This window comes from Bombina bombina, chromosome 7 (assembly GCF_027579735.1).
Source record: "Bombina bombina isolate aBomBom1 chromosome 7, aBomBom1.pri, whole genome shotgun sequence".
Taxonomy (NCBI): domain Eukaryota; kingdom Metazoa; phylum Chordata; class Amphibia; order Anura; family Bombinatoridae; genus Bombina; species Bombina bombina.
In genome coordinates this window covers 243179624-243200966 of record NC_069505.1, presented here as the reverse complement: position 1 = coordinate 243200966, position 21343 = coordinate 243179624, and the positions used below count along the sequence as shown (strand labels likewise).

The following is a 21343-nucleotide window of genomic DNA, read 5'->3' as shown; positions in this document are numbered from 1 at the left end:
TACCTTCACATACCGATTCACAAAGATCATTACCGGTACCTAAGGTTTGCCTTTCTAGACAGGCACTACCAGTTTGTAGCTCTTCCCTTCGGGTTAGCTACTGCTCCAAGAATCTTCACAAAGGTTCTGGGATCTCTTCTGGCGGTGCTAAGACCGCGAGGAATATCGGTAGCTCCGTACCTAGACGACATTCTGATACAAGCGTCAAGTTTCCAAACTGCCAAGTCTCATACAGAGTTAGTACTGGCATTTCTAAGGTCACATGGGTGGAAAGTGAACGAGGAAAAGAGTTCTCTATTGCCACTCACAAGAGTTCCCTTCTTAGGGACTCTTATAGATTCTGTAGAAATGAAGATTTATCTGACAGAGGTCAGGTTAACAAAGCTTCTAAATGCTTGTCGGGTCCTTCATTCCATTCCACGCCCGTCAGTGGCTCAATGCATGGAGGTAATCGGCTTAATGGTAGCGGCAATGGACATAGTTCCCTTTGCACGCCTGCATCTCAGACCACTGCAATTGTGCATGCTAAGTCAGTGGAATGGGGACTACTCAGATTTGTCCCCTATGCTGAATCTGGATCAAGAGACCAGAAACTCTCTTCTATGGTGGCTCTCTCGGCCACATCTTTCCAAGGGGATGCCTTTCAGCAGGCCAGATTGGACAATTGTAACAACAGACGCCAGCCTGATAGGTTGGGGCGCTGTCTGGAATTCCCTGAAGACTCAGGGATCTTGGACTCAGGAGGAGAGTCTCCTTCCCATAAATATTCTGGAATTAAGAGCAGTTTTCAATGCCCTTCTGGCTTGGCCTCAGTTAGCAACTCTGAGGTTCATCAGGTTTCAGTCGGACAACATCACGACTGTGGCTTACATCAACCATCAGGGAGGGACAAGGAGTTCCCTAGCAATGATGGAAGTATCAAAGATAATGCACTGGGCAGAGTCTCACTCTTGCCACCTATCAGCGATCCACATCCCAGGCGTGGAGAACTGGGAAGCGGATTATCTAAGTCGCCAGACTTTTCATCCAGGGGAGTGGGAACTTCATCCGGAGGTCTTTGCCCAACTTCTTCGACGTTGGGGCAGACCAGATCTCGATCTCATGGCGTCTCGCCAGAACGCCAAACTTCCATATTACGGATCCAGGTCCAGAGACCCGGGAGCGATTCTGATAGATGCTCTGACAGCACCTTGGGCCTTCAACATGGCTTATGTGTTTCCACCCTTCCCGATGCTTCCTCGATTGATTGCCAGGATCAAACAGGAGAGAGCATCAGTGATTCTAATAGCGCCTGCGTGGCCACGCAGGACCTGGTATGCAGACCTAGTGGACATGTCGTCCTGTCCACCATGGTCTCTACCTCTGAGACAGGACCTTCTGGTGCAGGGTCCCTTCAAACATCCAAATCTAATTTCTCTGAGGCTGACTGCATGGAGATTGAACGCTTGATTCTATCAAAGCGTGGATTTTCGGAGTCAGTGATTGATACCTTGATACAGGCTAGGAAGCCTGTTACCAGGAAAATTTACCATAAAATATGGCGCAAATACTTGCATTGGTGCGAATCCAAGAGTTACTCATGGAGTAAGGTTAGGATTCCTAGGATATTATCCTTTCTACAAGAAGGTTTAGAAAAGGGTTTATCCGCTAGTTCGTTAAAGGGACAAATCTCAGCTTTGTCCATCCTTCTACACAAACGTCTGTCAGAAGTTCCAGACGTTCAGGCTTTTTGTCAGGCTTTGGCCAGGATTAAGCGTGTGTTTAAAACGGTTGCTCTGCCATGGAGTTTAAACTTAGTTCTTAACGTTTTACAGGGTGTTCCGTTTGAACCCCTTCATTCCATTGATATCAAACTGTTATCTTGGAAAGTTCTGTTTTTAATGGCTATTTCCTCGGCTCGTAGAGTCTCTGAGTTATCTGCCTTACATTGTGATTCTCCTTATCTGATTTTCCATTCAGACAAGGTAGTCCTGCGTACTAAACCTGGGTTTTTACCTAAGGTAGTTACCAACAGGAATATCAATCAAGAGATTGTTGTTCCATCATTGTGCCCCAACCCTTCTTCAAAGAAGGAACGTCTTCTGCACAATCTGGACGTTGTCCGTGCCCTGAAGTTTTATTTACAGGCAACTAAAGATTTTCGACAAACTTCTTCCCTGTTTGTCGTGTATTCTGGACAGAGGAGAGGTCAAAAGGCTTCGGCCACCTCTCTCTCCTTTTGGCTTCGTAGCATAATACGTTTAGCCTATGAGACTGCTGGACAGCAGCCTCCTGAAAGAATTACAGCTCATTCTACCAGAGCTGTGGCTTCCACTTGGGCCTTTAAGAATGAGGCCTCTGTTGAACAGATTTGCAAGGCTGCAACTTGGTCTTCACTTCACACTTTTTCCAAATTTTACAAATTTGACACTTTTGCTTCTTCGGAGGCTATTTTTGGGAGAAAGGTTCTTCAGGCAGTGGTTCCTTCCGTGTAAAGAGCCTGCCTGTCCCTCCCGTCATCCGTGTACTTTTAGCTTTGGTATTGGTATCCCATAAGTAATGGATGACCCGTGGACTGACTACACTTAACAGGAGAAAACATAATTTATGCTTACCTGATAAATTCCTTTCTCCTGTAGTGTAGTCAGTCCACGGCCCGCCCTGTTTTTTATGGCAGGTCTAAATTTTAAATTATACTCCAGTCACCACTGCACCCTATAGTTTCTCCTTTCTCGTTTGGTTTTCGGTCGAATGACTGGGTATGACGTAGAGGGGAGGAGCTATATAGCAGCTCTGCTTGGGTGATCCTCTTGCACTTCCTGTTAGGGAGGAGTTATAATCCAATAAGTAATGGATGACCCGTGGACTGACTACACTACAGGAGAAAGGAATTTATCAGGTAAGCATAAATTATGTTTTTGTTTAGTTCCTATAACTAACAATCTTGTAAATTTGCAGTTTTTGATACATAGCACCGTACCACAAATTACCTAATAATTTTGGGGCCAATAACGCTACAAGGAACGGTAATATACCCTTTACCACACTTTAAAACAGTAGTACCATGATCCCAATTTTCAGTCAAACTTCCATCATCGCCAAGGAACTTCTCATTCCCCCCCCTGATGGTTGATGTAAGCCACCAAGGTTATATTATCTGATTGGAATCTGATAAATTGGGACGAACCCAGAAGTGGCCAAGCCTTCAAGGCCTTGAAAATTGCCTGTAGTTCCAAAATATTGATCGGGAGGGAGGACTCCTCCTGAGTCCACAACCCCTGTGCCTTCCTGGCACCGCAAACCGCTCTGTGATAATGTGGTTGGTTACATCAGTATACAAATTAAAATCATGCTTTATTAAAAATAGTTAAAATGGGTAAACTTAAAAACAAAATGATAGATACGGAGTGGCAACTGGGAAAGAAATAATAACTAATGTAAAGAGCAGGATTAGATATTATCCATACAGGTATGGGATACTCCTAAAATACATATTGTCCAGTCCACCCACTGGATTGCTAAATTATTGCAATAATTACTAGGTGGCAAACAAATATTATAGTAAGAATGCCAGGAATTAATATGGGTAGTATGGTTGGGCCAAATGTATAATGAAATTAATACTTTTGTGCTTAGGTGCAAACTTGAACCAATGTGTGTGGAACATTAAAACTAATAGGCGCAATGCATAGAGCCAATCCTGAAATATATGGATATGGGAGGTAAATGTTACTACAAATCTCCTTTTCCCAATTGAGGGCCAATATCATAGGCTCGGTTGCACATGCAATAAGATTAAACTACTAGTCAGGGTGTACTTATACTCCAAATATAATTTGTATAGCTTCTCAGTGTGTGCCTTTAAAACAGACTGCCGAGTTGTATTGGGATTATTGTGTCACAAACAATTATGTAGCTGACATTGCCTGTGATTACTCAAACTAGCAGTTGGGTTAAAATATCTGGAGGTTAGTACTATAACGCTACAGTGCAAATTAGGAACAGCGTCTGATAACTTCAGACTGATCAAGGCAATGCGTGGAAACGTTACTAAAGTACTTAAATATAGATAGCGAGTGTTCCCACAAATCTTCTAGCTCCAGTCATGGGCCAATAACATTAGCTCATTTAAAATAGGGTCCCATTAGCCCTCTCCCCTTAGGGACTAGATAATGGTATTAACTGGTAACTGAATTGATATTGAATTGAGTTATAATATTTATGGTATTGCACCGGTAAACTGAGCTGCCAATAATATAATACACTTATACTGATACAAGGAGGGTGTTCATTACTAATATATCCACTCAATATGTATGGTAATAGCTAAGCATAGTTAAGCAAAGAGGATAGTTGTGGATAAGGGCGATTATCATACTGTGGCTAATTTATTTACAGACAATGTCTGATTGTTGTTTAGATACATTTGTACAATAATAACAGCACTAGTCTAATGCAAATAAGGTACTAAGACGCTACACAAATTATATTTATAATAATATTGGCCCACAATTAGGGCTAGGAGATTTGTGGGAACATTTACCTCCCTTATCTATATATTTCAGGATTGGCTATATGCATTGCTCCTATTAGTTGTTTTTTTTTTTTTTAAAATCTAAGTTTTTTATTGAGGTATTAATTGATACAACAACCATATTCTCAGCACATGTTGAGATTACAAATCTCCAATGCCATTTTAACAAATATGTAAAAAAAAATGATCACAAAACACTAGGCAAATTCTGTTAATTAAAATTTTCCTAGACAATTTGGCTTAACACATTTGTTATATTCTTAAACTCAATTTTTCTTTATACCTGGTTAATAGATATTCACCAAACAAAAAAATGATACCTCATTTTCTATAAATATAGTACTATATATAACTCCCTGAAAAACATAATCATCTCATAGTGTGATAACATGTAAGCATTTATGAAAAATGAGTATACAAGCCTATTTTAAAACAAAAAGGGAATTATAACAAGTTGCAACCGGTGCTGCTTTTACATGAACGAGTCAGTTACTTATAGTTTTAAATCAACCAGGTTTAGCATACCCAATTCGAGACATCACTATTTTGACTATCCCTACTTTGAGTATGCCCTCACTTATCCGACTCAAAATCTCAAATCAATATTCTTGCAACTTGTATCAATGCTATCAATTAGGGGTATAAGTACCGCTTATATATTCACCTACGTGGGTGAATGCTGACTAAATAATCTATTTTTGAGATATGGACTTGGAACAAGTGATAAGTGTGTTATCTGAAGAGCAAGGAGAGTATTAGGGTAGCTAAACACTATCAAATACTATAAACAGAATGGAGAAAGCGCCCACACACATCCGGGTATGGAAGTGCAGATGAGCTCAATATAATAACTATACGTTTAGAAAGGTAGCAATTTACAAATTCAACCATTGAGTGGTACAATATTCTAAGACATCTGGAAGGTGCTAATATAAGCTGATACTACAGAAGTCTGAAGGAGGCTCCAACAGCTAGTAAATTGAATCATATATTAGCAAACATTGGCTCTAAATTGAGCTAGTGGATCATGACTGTGGTGAAGCTTAGTATACAAAGTTGCACAAATGATCAGGAGGACCTACTATTAGCTTTCAGAGCTATGTTCAATAACATCGTTACCAAGACATGTCGATGTTTTAAACATCTTAAGTGCAATTCTTAATTATAAACTTCTAGAGGATTAGATAGGATCTGAGGTCTCCACTATAATCAGGTTTCAGGTACCTAAGTGTTGCATACCAAGTGCTCACTCGGTCTCACTTTGCGTTATGAATTAACCCCAAGTAGGATAATTAGTGTGTACCTGCAGCTCCAGCAATATAGCCAAATGTTTAGGTAAGAGAATGATAGAATGATACTATAGGCTATGCCATTAAAACCCCAAACCTATGAGCAGCCATAGAAGTTACGAAATGCACAAGGGTGTGAAGACGCCACTTATTAACCCTATTATGCAGTATCTCTGAGGTTAAATTAAACATAAAACTCTGAGCTTTAAAATTAGGTAAACTGGTATACTTGAACGACCACCATTCTCTGCATCCATGCTATATCAAAAATAGCGGCTATTAAGCAGGGATATGAAAATGATGTTTTAACCTCATAATCCAGAAGACTATTTGTGAAGTTACAAAGTTATATGGTAAGAATACAGAACATAAGTTATAAACACAATATGGCAATATGGACCAAAATGTCCAGCTAAATAAAAATGTCCCATGGAACTCACTGGTAATTAAACTAAAGTAGTCTAAGGTGTGGCAGATTGGGATCTATTTTGTGACGAAATGGTCTTCATCTAGGGGTGTAGTGTCTCGGTCAGGCTGTAGTATTTACCGGGCGCCATCTTCCCTGTAGTCTCACTTGGTGATAGCCTTCAAGTCATTAAACCTGTCATCCAGCTTGCGTTCAAGTTCTATTAGAAAGATATATATGGGTAATTGGGAACCCTCCATCCCGTTAGTTGAAGTCCTTGGTTAGATGAACCTGCTTTACCCGGCAGGCCGGGAGGGGGGAGATGTGTATTGATGTCGTAGGCCGTAGCCTTGTCTAGCTAACTGTTCGGAACGGCTTTCTGAATGTTGTTTTCACAAGAATAAGTTCTGATAGCAAAACAATGTTGTCCTATGTGGAATCTGTAGAAAATTTTTATAAATTTGTTTTATAATTATGGAGAGTCACCAAATTTGTTAAAGAATTTCAGGAGCTTCAGTTTATGCTACCAGTCATGGCCGCCATCCGAACACGCCCCCACGCTCCTATTAGCTTTAATGTCCCACACGTTGGTTCAAGTTTGCCCCTAAGTACAACAGTACTAATTTCATCATACATATGGCCCAACCATACTATCCATATTATTCATTCCTGGCATTCTTACTATAATATTTGTTAACCACATAGTAATTATTGTAATAACTTAGCAATCCAGTGGGTGGACTGGACACTATATATTTTAGGAGTATCACATACCGGTAGGGATATCTAATCCAGCTCTTTACATAGATTATTATCATTTCTATCCCAGTTGCCAGTCCATATCTATCATTTTGTTTTTAGGTTTAGCCATTTTTAACTATTTTAAATAAAGCATTATTTTAATTTGTATAGTGATGTAACCAACCACATTATCCCAGAGGGATTTGAGTGCTATCCTTTCTCTCAACTTCTCTTAGTAGTTTTGGTTAATGCTGTATCAGATATACAGCATCTAGTAGCCAGATATATATTATATTTAATGCCTGATAGAAATCTCTAATGGCTATATTCCTCGATTTTGAATAAATTAACTAAGTAGTGCCATCAATTTTCTTTTTTTCTACCCCAAAAAGCTGCATATCCGGATAGGCTTGCATCCGTAGTCACAATCTCCCAGGATGCTCTTAAGAAGCATGTCCCTCAGGACAGAAGATCTGGACAGAGCCACCAAGAGAGTGATTCTCTCGAACGGCTGTCTAATACAATCTGTTGAGACAGATCTGAATAATCACAGTTCTACTGCCTTAGCATGCACAGTTGTAAAGGTCTGAGACGGAACATGGCAAAAGGAATGATGCCCATGCAGGACACCATGAGACCAATCACCTCCATACACTGAGCCACAGAGGGACTCAAGGAGGTCCAGAGGGCAAGACATGCAGAAGTTAGCTTGTAACGTCTAAGGTCTCTTGGAAATATCCTCATGGATATGGAGTCTATTATAGTACCCAGGAATTCCACCCTGGTACATGGGATAAGAGAACCCTTTTCCAAGTTTATCTTCCATCCATGTGATCAAAAAATACTTAGAAGGGACTCAGAGAATTCTTCCACAAGACGAAAGGATGGTACTTGCACCAGAATATCGTCCAAGTATGGGGCTACTGCTATACCCTGAGTTTTAGCAACAGCAAAAAGAGCCCCCAGAACCTTTGTAAAGATTCTTGGAGTTGTAGCTAGGCCAAACGGAAGGACAATGAACTGTAAGTGCTGATCCAGGAATGCAAACCTCAGGAACTGAAAGTGTTCCCTGTGGATTGGAACAAAAAGGTAAGTGTCCTTCAGATCTATAGTGGTCATAAACTGGCCTTCCTGAATTAAAGGAAGAATGGACCTTATCGTCTTCATCTTGAAGGAAGGGACGCTGAGAAATTTGTTTAAGCACTTTAGGTGCAGAATTGGGAGGAAAGTTCCCTCCTTCATTGGGACCACGAAAAGGTTCGAATAAAACCTCAAACCTCTTTCTTCGATAGGCACCGGGACAACAACTCCTAAGTAGGCTAGATCCCGAACGCACTCTAGAAAGGCATCCCTCTTCTTTGGTCTGGTAGACAGATTTAAGGGAAGGAATATGCCCCTTGGTGGATGAGATTTAAAGCCTATCTTGTATCCCTGAGATAACACCTCCAGGACCCACGGATCCTGTACGTCCTTGAACCAGGCATCTGAAAAAGAGAGACACAGTCTGCCCTCTACACGATCCGATCCCAGATCGGGGGCCGCCCTTTCATGCCGTTTTGTTTTTGTTGGGCTTCTTATTCTGCTTGGATTTATTCCAGGATTGACCCGGCTTCCAAGTAATCTTGGGTTGCTCGGGCTTGGAGGAGGATTGTTGTCATTGGGATTTGTCAAAACGAAAGGAACAAAAATTAGAAGATTGTCGTCCCTTAGACTTGTTCTTCTTATCTTGCGGTAGGAAGGCACCCTTGCCTCTGGTAACAGTAGAAATAATGGAGTCCAGGCCTGGACCAAATAAAATCTTTCCCTTGAAGGGAAGAGAAAGGAGTCTGGACTTAGAAGTCATATCCGCAGACAAAGACATCAAACAGAGCACCTGGCGGGCTAGGACCGCAAAGCCAGAGGCCTTTGCATTTAGGTGAATCATTTGCATGTTCGCATCACAGATAAAATAATTTGCAATTCTCAGAGCTTTAATTCTGTCTTGAATATCCTCGAGGGGAGACTACTTCAATGAGTTCTGACAAAGAGTCGCACCAGTAGGTAGCCACTCCAGCATCCGCAGCCGCTGGTTGAAACAAAAATCCTGTATGTTGAAACATCTTTCTCAGAAAGGTTTCCATTTTCTTATCCATCGGCTCTCTGAACAAAGAACTATCCTCAAGAGGTATAGTAGTAGGTTTAGCAAGCGTAGAGTTAGCACCATCTACCTTAGGAATGGAGCCCCACAAATCCAGTTGAGTCTGGGACCAACTTTTTAAAAGTAGACGAGGGGGGAAAGGAAGAACCAATTCTCTCCCATTCGTTCTTAATAATGTTCGCCATATTAAAGTCAAATGAACTTTCCTGTCTTCATAAACGCTCTCTAATTTAGGTATCATAGGTTCTTCAGGCAGCGCGGCCTCTGGAACCTCTAACGTAAACAGAACCTCCTTTAATAAAAAACACAAGTGCTCAATTTCAAATCTAAAGGACGGTTCCTCCACAGCAGGAGGCTTAGACGCTAAGGACCCCGACCCAGAAAGTTCACCATCTGAAGCATCTTAACCTCTCTCTTGCATTTGTTAGAGCGAGGAAATGCACTGAGGCCCGCAGACACCGCCGTTTGTAACCGCGCTGCAAAGTCTGCAGGAAGAAGGCCCCCTACGGATGAAGGATTAGATGTGCTACGGGGAACTGCATGTGGACTGGATAATGTAGCAAGGGTAGTAATCTCACGGGACGCCGAAACCTGAGAGGTAGACGGCTCAGGGGGACTAAGAGCCTTAACAGGCTTGTCTCCCTTCTTAGACTTTATAACAGTGTTAAGGCATGTGGAACATAATTGAGTGGGCGGGAAAACCACGGCCTCCTTACAATATAAACAGGTATGATTTAGTACAGAAGGAGTACCTTCTAACATGTCAGAGTCCTCCATAGTTCAGGTTATACCCACAGAAGGACACAAATAAAAACGTTTTTTATTACAGAAAACTGCACCTTTATACTCCCAATGGCTGGGGCACTCACCACCTCCTAGACCCAGACAGTTAACAGAGGAAATGCTCTGCTCAGGTTCAAGTCTCAGCCGGAATGGAGGAAATGAACATAGACCACACCCGGTCACATGGAGTGCAAGACAGTACTTCCCTGCTATTGCAAGTACAGCAAGTAATAGGAGCTGTGCAACACTTTCAAAAACGAAAGTAAAACTTAAAAGTGAAACCTGTTTGTTCCAGCCAAAAACACAGTCCATCAGCCCAGGAAAAAAAATCACACAAAGCAGCATGTAAATAATTAATACACCGATTAATTAACCCCAACTGTTCAATAAGCCCCCTTCAGAGGATATTAACCCTGGATCCTATCAAGGTATAAAGGAGCCACACTGTGACCCTGTTGTAGCGTTTTATGTGTAAAAATTGAAACAATCTCACCTCAAGGATCCATGTTGTGGAACAGAACACAGCCTCTCAAGTATGACAGTTTTATAGCAGGGCTCCTGACATGGACTTGAGTGAGAAAAAGCAGGCAGTAAAACTCGTCAACACTGATTGCTTAGGAGCGGTTAGCAGTAGTCTGGATGGTTTTGAAGAAAAACTTTCCCTGCATCTCCAGACTCTAACTTTCATCAATACTCTCACTGAGAGGTTGGCATGACTACTTAAAACTCCAGTCCTATCTCGAAGGGCGGATACCCTTTTTCAGGACTCTCTAAATCTTCGGACACTTCTCTGCTACCTCCTAACGTGACGAAAAGCAAAGAATGACTGGGGTAATGAAGAAGTGGGAGGGATATTTAAGCTTTTGGCTGGGGTGTCTTTGCATCCTCCTGGTGGCCAGGTGTTGTATTTCCCAAAAGTAAGGAATAAAGCCGTGGACTCTATCTTAGGAAGGAAAAGTGTATTAAAGGGACACTTGACACCTGTCTTCTAATAATCCCTAAAACCTACTTTTTCTTATTAATAAAAATAAAATAATTAGTGCTGTCTATTTTTTCTGTTCCTCTTACCCCAAACTGTTGAAGGAGATTGTTTTGAAGTACAGTGTTAATCCAGTGCTTGATTTCCTATGTAGCTGCCATATTGTAACGCACGTTTCAGGGGCACAGTAGTCACATGCTCATAATGCAGTCACATGACACGCACAGCATCTGCAGCGTGTGAGCTGCAGTCTCTGAAGATACATATTTATTTGTCATAGTGAGTGTAAATGAATTAGCTTTCTCCCTCTGTTTATATTCACACACATTATGCAGCACATTTGAAATAAAATGCTTTATAAGCACTATTTATGTTTTTAATGCCCCCACAGTTTTACTCTTACTGCCCACAAGATTTATGCTCTAAGCTAAAAAACGCTGTGTGCAGTTTTCAGGCACTATTGTCGCAAATCATTTGTTAGCTCCGTGAGGGAGAGAGGGAGGCTCTCAGACACGCTGCAGAAGATTTATGCTTCTTATGACCTCTCCTGCGCTGCTTATGTAAAGCACTTGTACCAGCCAGCTAACTGATCAGTTAGTAATGATCGTCTGTTTTATTTACCAGTGTGATCTGCTCCTGTCACACCCTCTGATGATCACAGACACAGTTCTGCTCTAGTGACTGTGTCTTGGCAGAGGGTGTGACAGGAGCAGTTCACACTGGTAAATAAAACAGACGATCATTACTAACTGATCAGTTAGCTGGTACAAGAGCTTTACATAAGCAGGAGAGTTCATGAGAGGCAGAAATCTTCTGCACGGCCACAGAGTATATCCAGCGTATCTGAGAGCCACCCCTCCCTCTCCCTCATGATTTACAATAGTGCCTGAAAACGGCAAAGGGCTTTTGATTAGACTAGAGCATAAAACTTGTGGGCAAGAGTAAAACTGTGGAGGGGTTAAAAACATAAATATTGCTTATGAAGCATTTTATTTCAATTGTGCTACATAAATGTGTGAATATAAATAGTTGGGGAAAGCTTATACATTTAGACTTTGAGTGACAAATAAATATCTTCAGACAATGCAGCTCACACGCTGCAAACAGATGTGATTCTCTAAGTTATATGTAACAAATAATATGCTGTGTGTGTCATGTGACTGTATCATGAGCATGTGACTACTGTGCCCCTGTAAGGTATGTTCCAATATGGCAGCTTACATAGTAGAATCAAGCACTAGATCAACACTGTACTTCAAAACAATCTTCGTCAACAGTTTGGGGTAAGAGGAACAAATAAAATAGACAGCAGTGATTATTTTATTTTTATTAATAAGATAAAGTAGGTTTTAGCCATTTTCAGCAGGTGTTAAATGTCCCTTTAATATAACAGTGTCTGTTATGCAAAACTGGGGAATGGGCAATAAAGGGATAATATATCGTTTTAAACAATAACCATTTTCGGTTAAACTTTCCCTTTAAGGAAGGATATAACAAAAATCCTTCCCACAGCATTGACAATGGACTTTTCCCACCATAAACATAAAGATTTCAGAAAAACAGAATTTATGCTTACCTGATAAATTACTTTCTCCAACGGTGTGTCCGGTCCACGGCGTCATCCATTACTTGTGGGAAATGTTCTCCCCCACAGGGAAAGGCAAGGAGAGCACACAGCAAGAGCTGTCCATATAGCTCCCCCTCTGGCTCCGCCCCCCAGTCATTCGACCGACGGTTAGGAGAAAAAGGAGAAACTATAGGGTGCCGTGGTGACTGTAGTCTATAAAGAAAAAAAAACCAGGGCGGGCCGTGGACCGGACACACCGTTGGAGAAAGTAATTTATCAGGTAAGCATAAATTCTGTTTTCTCCAACATTGGTGTGTCCGGTCCACGGCGTCATCCATTACTTGTGGGAACCAATACCAAAGCTTTAGGACACGGATGAAGGGAGGGAGCAAATCAGGTTACCTAAACAGAAGGCACCACGGCTTCCGAAGAAGCAAAAATATAAAATTTGTAGAATTTGGCAAAAGTGTGCAGAGAAGACCAAGTCGCTGCCTTACATATCTGGTCAACAGAAGCCTCGTTCTTATAGGCCCATGTGGAAGCCACAGCCCTAGTAGAGTGAGCTGTGATACGGTCAGGAGGCTGCCGTCCGGCAGTCTCATAAGCCAAGCGGATAATGCTTTTCAGCCAGAAAGAGAGAGAGGTAGCAGTAGCTTTTTGACCTCTCCTCTTACCAGAGTAAACGACAAACAAGGAAGAGGTTTGTCTAAAATCTTTTGTTGCTTCTAAATAGAACTTTAAAGCACGAACAACATCTAAATTGTGTAATAAACGTTCCTTCTTTGAAACTGGATTCGGACACAAAGAAGGAACAACTATTTCCTGGTTGATGTTCTCGTTGGAAACAACTTTTGGAAGAAAACCAGGCTTAGTACGACCATATCTGAATGGAACACCAGATAGGGTGGATCACACTGCAAAGCAGATAATTCAGAAACTCTTCTAGCAGAAGAAATAGCAACCAAAAACAGAACTTTCCAAGATAGTAACTTAATATCTATGGAATGTAAAGGTTCAAACGGAACCCCTTGAAGAACTGAAAGAACTAAATTTAGACTCCAAGGAGGAGTCATGGGTCTGTAAACAGGCTTGATTCTAACCAAAGCCTGAACAAAAGCTTGTACATCTGGCAAAGCTGCCAGTCGTTTGTGCAACAAGACGGATAATGCAGAAATCTGTCCTTTTGGAGAACTAGCTGACAATCCTTTATCCAAACCTTCTTGGAGAAAGGAGAGAATCTTTGGAATTTTAATCTTACTCCAGGAGAATCCTTTGGATTCACACCAACAGATATATTTTTTCCATATTTTATGGTAAATCCTTCTAGTCACAGGTTTTCTGGCTTGGACCAGAGTATCAATCACAGAATTTGAAAACCCACGCTTGGATAAAATCAAGCGTTCAATTTCCAAGCAGTCAGCTGCAGAGAAACTAGATTGGGATGTTCGAATGGACCTTGTACTAGAAGGTCCTGTCTCAAAGGTAGCTTCCATGGTGGAGCCGATGACATATTCACCAGGTCTGCATACCAAGTCCTGCGTGGCCACGCAGGAGCTATCAGAATCACCAAGGCCTTCTCCTGTTTGATCCTGGCTATGAGCCTGGGGAGGAGAGGAAACGGTGGAAACACATATGCTAGGTTGAACGACCAAGGCGCCACTAATGCATCCACTAGAGTCGCCTTGGGATCCCTGGATCTGGACCCGTAGCAAGGAATCTTGAAGTTCTGACGGGAAGCCATTAGATCCATGTCTGGAATGCCCCATAATTGGGTTAACTGAGCAAAGACCTCCGGATGGAGTTCCCACTCCCCCGGATGGAAAGTCTGACGACTCAAATAGTCCACCTCCCAGTTGTCTACTCCTGGGATGTGAATAGCAGATAGATGGCAGGAGTGATTCTCTGCCCATTGGATTATCTTGGTTACTTCCTTCATCGCTAGGGAACTCTTTGTTCCCCCCTGATGATTGATGTACGCAACAGTCGTTATGTTGTCCGACTGAAATCTTATGAACCTGGCTTCCGCTAGCTGAGGCCAAGCCAGGAGCGCATTGAATATAGCTCTTAGTTCCAAAATGTTTATCGGGAGAAGCGACTCTTCCCGCGACCATAGGCCCTGAGCTTTCAGAGAGTCCCAGACCGCGCCCCACCCCAAGAGGCTGGCGTCGGTCGTGACGATGACCCACTCCGGTCTGCGGAAACTCATTCCCTGAGACAGGTGATCCTGGGTCAACCACCAGAGAAGTGAGTCCCTGGTTACCTGGTCTACTTGAATTTGGGGAGACAAGTCTGTATAGTCCCCATTCCACTGATTGAGCATGCACAGCTGTAATGGTCTTAGATGAATTCGAGCAAAAGGAACCACATCCATTGCTGCGACCATTAGTCCTATTACTTCCATGCATTGAGCTATGGAGGTTTGAGGAATAGAGTGAAGAACTCGACAAGCTTTTAGAAGCTTTGTCTTTCTGACGTCTGTGAGAAAGATCTTCATTTCCACAGAATCTATTATTGTTCCCAGAAAAGGAACCCTTGTGGACGGTGACAGTGAACTTTTTTCTATGTACACTTTCCACCCGCGAGATCTGAGAAAAGCCAACACAATGTCTGTATGAGCCCTCGCTTTGGAAAGAGACGACGCTTGGATTAGGATGTCGCCTAGATAAGGTGCTACAGCGATGCCCCTCGGTCTTAGGACCGCTAGAAGGGACCCTAGCACCTTTGTGAAGATTCTGGGAGCGGTGGCTAAACCGAATGGAAGAGCCACAAACTGGTAATGTTTGTCCAGAAAGGCGAACCTCAGGAACTGATGATGAAATTTGTGGATTGGGATATGCAGATACGCATCCTTCAGATCCACGGTAGTCAAAAATTTACCCTGCTGGATTGTTGGTAAGATTGTCCGAATGGTTTCCATCTTGAAGGATGGAACTCTGAGGAACTTGTTTAATATCTTTAAATCCAGAATTGGCCTGAAAGTTCCCTCTTTTTTGGGAACCACAAACAGGTTTGAGTAAAACCCTAGACCTTGTTCCCCGGAGGGGACTGGGTTTATCACTCCCATCTTTGATAGGTCTCTTACACAATGTAAGAATGCCTGTTTCTTTATCTGGTCTGAAGATAAGCGAGACAGGTGGAACCTTCCCTTTGGAGGAAGTCCCTTGAATTCTAACAGGTATCCCTTGGAAACTATCTCTAGTGCCCAGGGATCCAGAACATCTGTTGCCCAAGCCTGAGCGAAGAGAGATAGTCTGCCCCCTACCAGATCCGGTCCCGGATCGGGGGCTACCCCTTCATGCTGTCTTGGTAGCAGCAGCAGATTTCTTGGTTTGTTTACCCTTGTTCCAGCATTGCATGGGCTTCCAAGCGGGTTTGGGCTGGGCCGCGTTACCTTCTTGTCTAGCGGCAGTGGAGTTATTAGCCGGTCCGTTCCTGAAATTGCGAAAGGAACGAAAATTAGACTTGTTCTTAGCCTTAAAAGGCCTATCCTGTGGGAGGGCATGGCCCTTACCCCCAGTGATGTCTGAAATAATTTCCTTCAATTCCGGCCCAAAAAGGGTCTTACCCTTGAAAGGAATATTCAGTAACTTAGTCTTGGACGACACGTCTGCCGACCAGGATTTTAGCCAAAGCGCCCTCCGCGCTACTATAGCAAAACCTGAGTTTTTCGCCGCCAATTTCGTTATTTGAAAGGCGGCATCCAATATAAAGGAATTAGCTAACTTTAATGCGTGAATTCTGTCCATGACTTCTTCATAGGAAGTCTCTTTCTGGAGCGACCTTTCTAGTTCTTTGAACCAAAAGGACGCCGCTGAAGTGACAGTAATAACACACGTAGCTGGTTGAAGGATGAACCCTTGCTGAACAAAAATCTTTTTAAGCAATCCTTCCAATTTTTTATCCATAGGATCTTTGAAAGCGCAGCTGTCCTCTATAGGAATAGTTGTGCGCTTCGCTAGTGTTGAAACAGCTCCCTCAACCTTCGGGACCGTTTGCCATGCGTCCCTTCTAGGGTCTACTATGGGAAACATTTTCTTAAATATAGGAGGTGGGGCAAAGGGTACACCTGGCTTCTCCCACTCCTTTTCCACTATGTTCGCTACCCTCTTAGGTATTGGAAAAGCGTCGTCGTGCACTGGGACCTCTAAAAATTTGTCCAATTTGCACAACTTCTCTGGTACTACCATAGAATCACAGTCATCCAGAGTAGCTAATACCTCCTTAAGCAAAGCGCGGAGATGTTCTAGCTTAAACTTAAATGCCACTAGATCAGGTTCTGCCTGTTGAGAAATTTTTCCTGAGTCTGAAATTTCACCCTCAGACAGCCCTTCCCTCACAGCCAATTCCGATTGATGTGAGGGTAAAATAGATAAGGCATCGTCAGCGTCTGATTGTTCATCCTTTTTATCTGTATTTAAAACTGAACAATCACGCTTTCTTTGAAAAACTGGCAGTTTGGATAAAAGATTTGCTATAGAATTATCCACTACTGCTGATAATTGTTGCATAGAAATAAGCACTGGCGCGCTAGGTGTCGCCTGCGCGGGCAAAGCTGGTGTAGACACAGAAGGAGAGGATGTAGAGCTATCCCCACTACCTTCATTAGATAAATCATCTTGGGCAACATTATGAAAAATAACAGAGCTGTCCTGATTTTGTTTGGACGCTATGGCGCAATTATCACAAACACTCGAAGGGGGAACCACATTTGTCTCTATACACACAGAACATAGGTTATCTGATGGAACAGACATGTTAAACAGATTTAGGCAGGCAAACAATGCAATAAAAACGATTTTAAACAAAAACGTTACTGTCTCTTTAAATAATAAAATGACACATTTATTTCTGAATGTTCAAAAAACTATGAAGGCAATATCCGATTTTTTTCTGAAATTTGGACCCCAGTGTCTTAATGCTTAGAAAGTATTGCACAGCAAATATGGAGACTCTAGCTCTTAAAACAAGCAAACCGGAGCTAATTGTTGGATTTAACCGTTTTTACACACCACAATCCCAGCTACAGCCTTGCTGCAGCTTTTTACCTTCCTTAGGGGTCACCATTCACAGAAAAAAGCCTTTTGGAGTCACTTTCTGAACCACAGGACCCTCTCACATGAATCTGCATGCACTGCCTTGAAATTCAACTGCACAGCTGAAGTGCCAAAATGAGGCTTCCTCCCTCAGCACACTAGAGTGAAGGGGCCTTCCTGACTAGATTTAGGTGTCTAAAACAAGCCAGATCAATAAAAAACGTTCCCAAGTGTATGTGAACTTATAAAATATTTCAAATGGTATAATATTGTAATAAAAACCAATCGATTTAGCCCCTAACAGTGTCTACCAGCATAAAAAACAAAAAGGGGAAGCCTGTTATCTTTTTTGCTGAGGTGAAAGAAAAATGGCTTACCGTTTCCCCTGAGGGGAAAAATGACTGTCATCTAGCATTAGCCTGTGTTGTTAGGAGACTAGTCATACCTGAAGCAGATGAGTCTGCAAACTGTTACCCCCAACTGAAGTTCTCTTGTTTCAATAGTCCTGCGTGGTAACAGTAATGGATTTTAGTTACTTGTGCTAAAATCATAGCCCTCTTAAACAGAAATCTTCATCACTTTTCTGTTATAGAGTAAATAGTACAAGCCAGCACTATTTTAAAATAACAAACTCTTGATAGAAGAATAAAAAACTACAACTAACACCACAAACTCCTCGCCATCCCCGTGGTAGATGCTACTTGTTCAGAGCGGCAAGGAGAATGACTGGGGGGGCGGAGCCAGAGGGGGAGCTATATGGACAGCTCTTGCTGTGTGCTCTCCTTGCCTTTCCCTGTGGGGGAGAACATTTCCCACAAGTAATGGATGACGCCGTGGACCGGACACACCAATGTTGGAGAAATTACTTCTTCCAATGGAATCTTGCTTAACCTTGTTTGCGTTATATATTGTCATTTACTACTACTATCAATAAAGCGAATTTAAAAAAACAAACCACAACTGCTTTACATGAGAATTGGTCAACTTACCAGCATTCCATTTAACCACCGTCTGGCGATTATAGAATCCAGTCCGCAGACAATAATGTGAAACTCTAACAACAGAACAAAAACACTATTAATTAAAATACAATTTGAAGGATAATAAAAAAACAAATAGGATTGTTTGCCAACAAGTTTTACCTCTGTAAAATGATTCATCAAAATCTTGAATTTTTTTAAAGTATCTATAGATTTATACAGTAAAGGAAGCAACAGGCGTTAGCCGTAGAGAAAAAAACATTATTTAACTCATTAAAAAGACATCAAAGTTTAAAAAGAAAATGATCCAATGCAGAGGGATTAAACACATAGTTAAAGTGATGGTAAAAAAGTACTAAACTAAAAAAGTACATTTTTATTCCTACATTATGTACTAAACTAAATCGCTAACTTTTTTTTTTTTTTTAAATTCCTTTTCTAATAAATTAAGATGGGACTTACTGAGCATTATCGATCCTTGCTCCGCCCCCGGCATTAGTTTCTGATCTCTTCCATAGCCGACAGAGAGCAGAACCACCCACTCTCTACGTCATTATATTGGCATCACGGTCTTCACTGTTCGTTATGCGCATGCATAATGTTTCATAATGCCCTAATATATAGATTGCCGCAGTTAGTGAAAACACGATTTGGACAGCAGCCGCTCGATTAGAAATAATTGTCTTTTCAACTTGTCTTATACAATATTCGACGCTCCGACTGTGTCAATACTAGGTTGCAAAATTAATTAATTAAAATAAACGCATGCGCACAACTACATGCTGTCGGACTGTCAGTGAGTGATACAACATGTAGCGCATGCGTTTACGTAATGTAGGGCATGTTTGATTATTTCAGTGTCGCCGACTGGCCTGGATTTCTATTGGTATACAAAAAAACGTGACATGGAAAATCAATGGAGGCGGTTGGACAGGCGGAGGATCGAGGTGAATCTGAAGTCTATAATTGTTAAATATTTACATACAACGACCGATTGCGGCGTTTTGATGAATGAAATCACTTTATTTTTTTCATTTTACAGGCGATCGCATGTTTGACTGGGTCTTAGTTTACCATCACTTTAAAGTAGGCTCCATGGCATCAATACACTACTGGGAGCTAGCTGAACACATCAGCAGCAGCTAGCTCATAGTAGTGCATTACCAATCCTACGTCTACCTAGGTATGATTTTCCACAAAGGATGTCAGCAGTTTTGCTACAATGTTATACATTAGAACTAGATGGCAGCACTATTTCCTGTCATGTGGTGCACACAACCTATTAAGATATCTCAAACAAAAAATAACAAAATAACGAAGCAAATTGGATAATAAAAGTAAAATGGAAACTTTTTTTAAATTGTATTCTCTGTCTGAATCATGAAATAAAAAAATGGGGTTTCCTGTCCCTTTAAATTCCAAAATCGCGGCACCCAGTATGAAGATGCAGAACGTCACTAACCAGCACTTGTGAAGGGATAAAATAGGAGAATAGATATAGAGAGAGCTTCAGGCACAGGATGAAAATCATTAGCTGGTAGTAAACATGCTAATGTAGTTGTACCCAGCAGTTTAATGTCCCTTTAAGTACAAAAATATAAACAGAGGACACAAGTAGAACAGTTAGCAAAATGAAACCATAAAAAAGTTTATTCTTTATGCTTTTTTTTTGTTTTGTCTACTTGTTGTGCTACAAAGGGAGGTGTTAAAGGGATACTAAACACTCTGAGGCGGTAATATAAAATGATAAAATAAATATATATATATATATATATATATATATATATATATATATATATATATATATATATATATATATATATATATATAGTATATACTCTACAATACGCTTTCATAATTTATTTTGAACCCCTTTTCCTGTAATTCCATTAAGAAATTGTGATCAATTCAGTTCCTGTTAGAAAAGGAAGTGCAGAACACTATTACATTACACACAGTCATTGACTGCACACTCTAGTGACATATTTATAACTGTCCCTAATTAGCCACAGCAGAGAAGGTAACCAAAGTTACAACATGGCAGCTCCCATTGTTTTATAGACACTAAAACGTTATACTTATTTTGTCACTATTTAAACAGATAATGAAACTTTAAAAAATACATCTGCACGTTATTCTCTGGCTAATCTTTTCTTTGAAAGCATCATTCTAAATCTAGGAGGTTCATATGCTAATTTCTAAGTCCTTGAAGGCCACCTCTTAGCTCAGGGCATTTTGACAGTTTTTCACCACTAGAGGGTGTTAGTTCATGTGATTCATATAGATAACATTGTGCTCACACATGTGGAGTTACCTAAGAGTCAGACTGCAGGTCTGTCAAAAGAACTGAAATAAGGTTTTTAGAGGCTTAGATACAGGGTAATCACAGAGGTAAAAAGTGTATTAATATAACTGAGATAAGGAGCAGTCTGCAGAGGCTTAGATACAGGGTAATCACAGAGGTAAAAAGTATATTAATATAAATGAGATAAGGAGCAGTCTGCAGAGGCTTAGATACAAGGTAATCACAGAGGTAAAAAGTATATTAATATAACTGAGATAAGGAGCAGTCTGCAGAGGCTTAGATACAAGGTAATCACAGAGGTAAAAAGTGTATTAATATAACTGAGATAAGGGGGCAGTCTGCAGAGGCTTAGATACAAGGTAATCACAGAGGCAGAAATGAAAATGTATGCTTACCTGATAAATTTATTTATTTTTTGACACAATGAGTCCACGGATCATCATAATTACTAATGGGATATTCACCTACTGGTCAGCAGGAGGAGGCAAAGAGCACCACAGCAGAGCTGTTAAATAGCTCCTCCCTTCCCTCCCACTCCAGTCATTCGACCAAAGTTAGGAAGAGAAAGGAAAAGCCAAGGTGCAGAGGTGTCTAAAGTTTACAATAACAC

The 21343-nt window shown here is 41.3% G+C and overlaps 1 protein-coding gene across 1 annotated transcript in view; it reads right to left on the bottom strand.

The window, feature by feature from the left end:
• The window catches only part of UBA3 (ubiquitin like modifier activating enzyme 3), a gene marked incomplete in the record, with an annotated part of 304856 nt that overhangs the window by 194076 nt on the left and 89437 nt on the right, over window positions 1–21343 (bottom strand). The window contains 2 exon segments of the mRNA XM_053720683.1: window positions 18438–18502; window positions 18591–18634. Coding sequence (XP_053576658.1) covers window positions 18438–18502; window positions 18591–18634 — 109 coding nt within the window.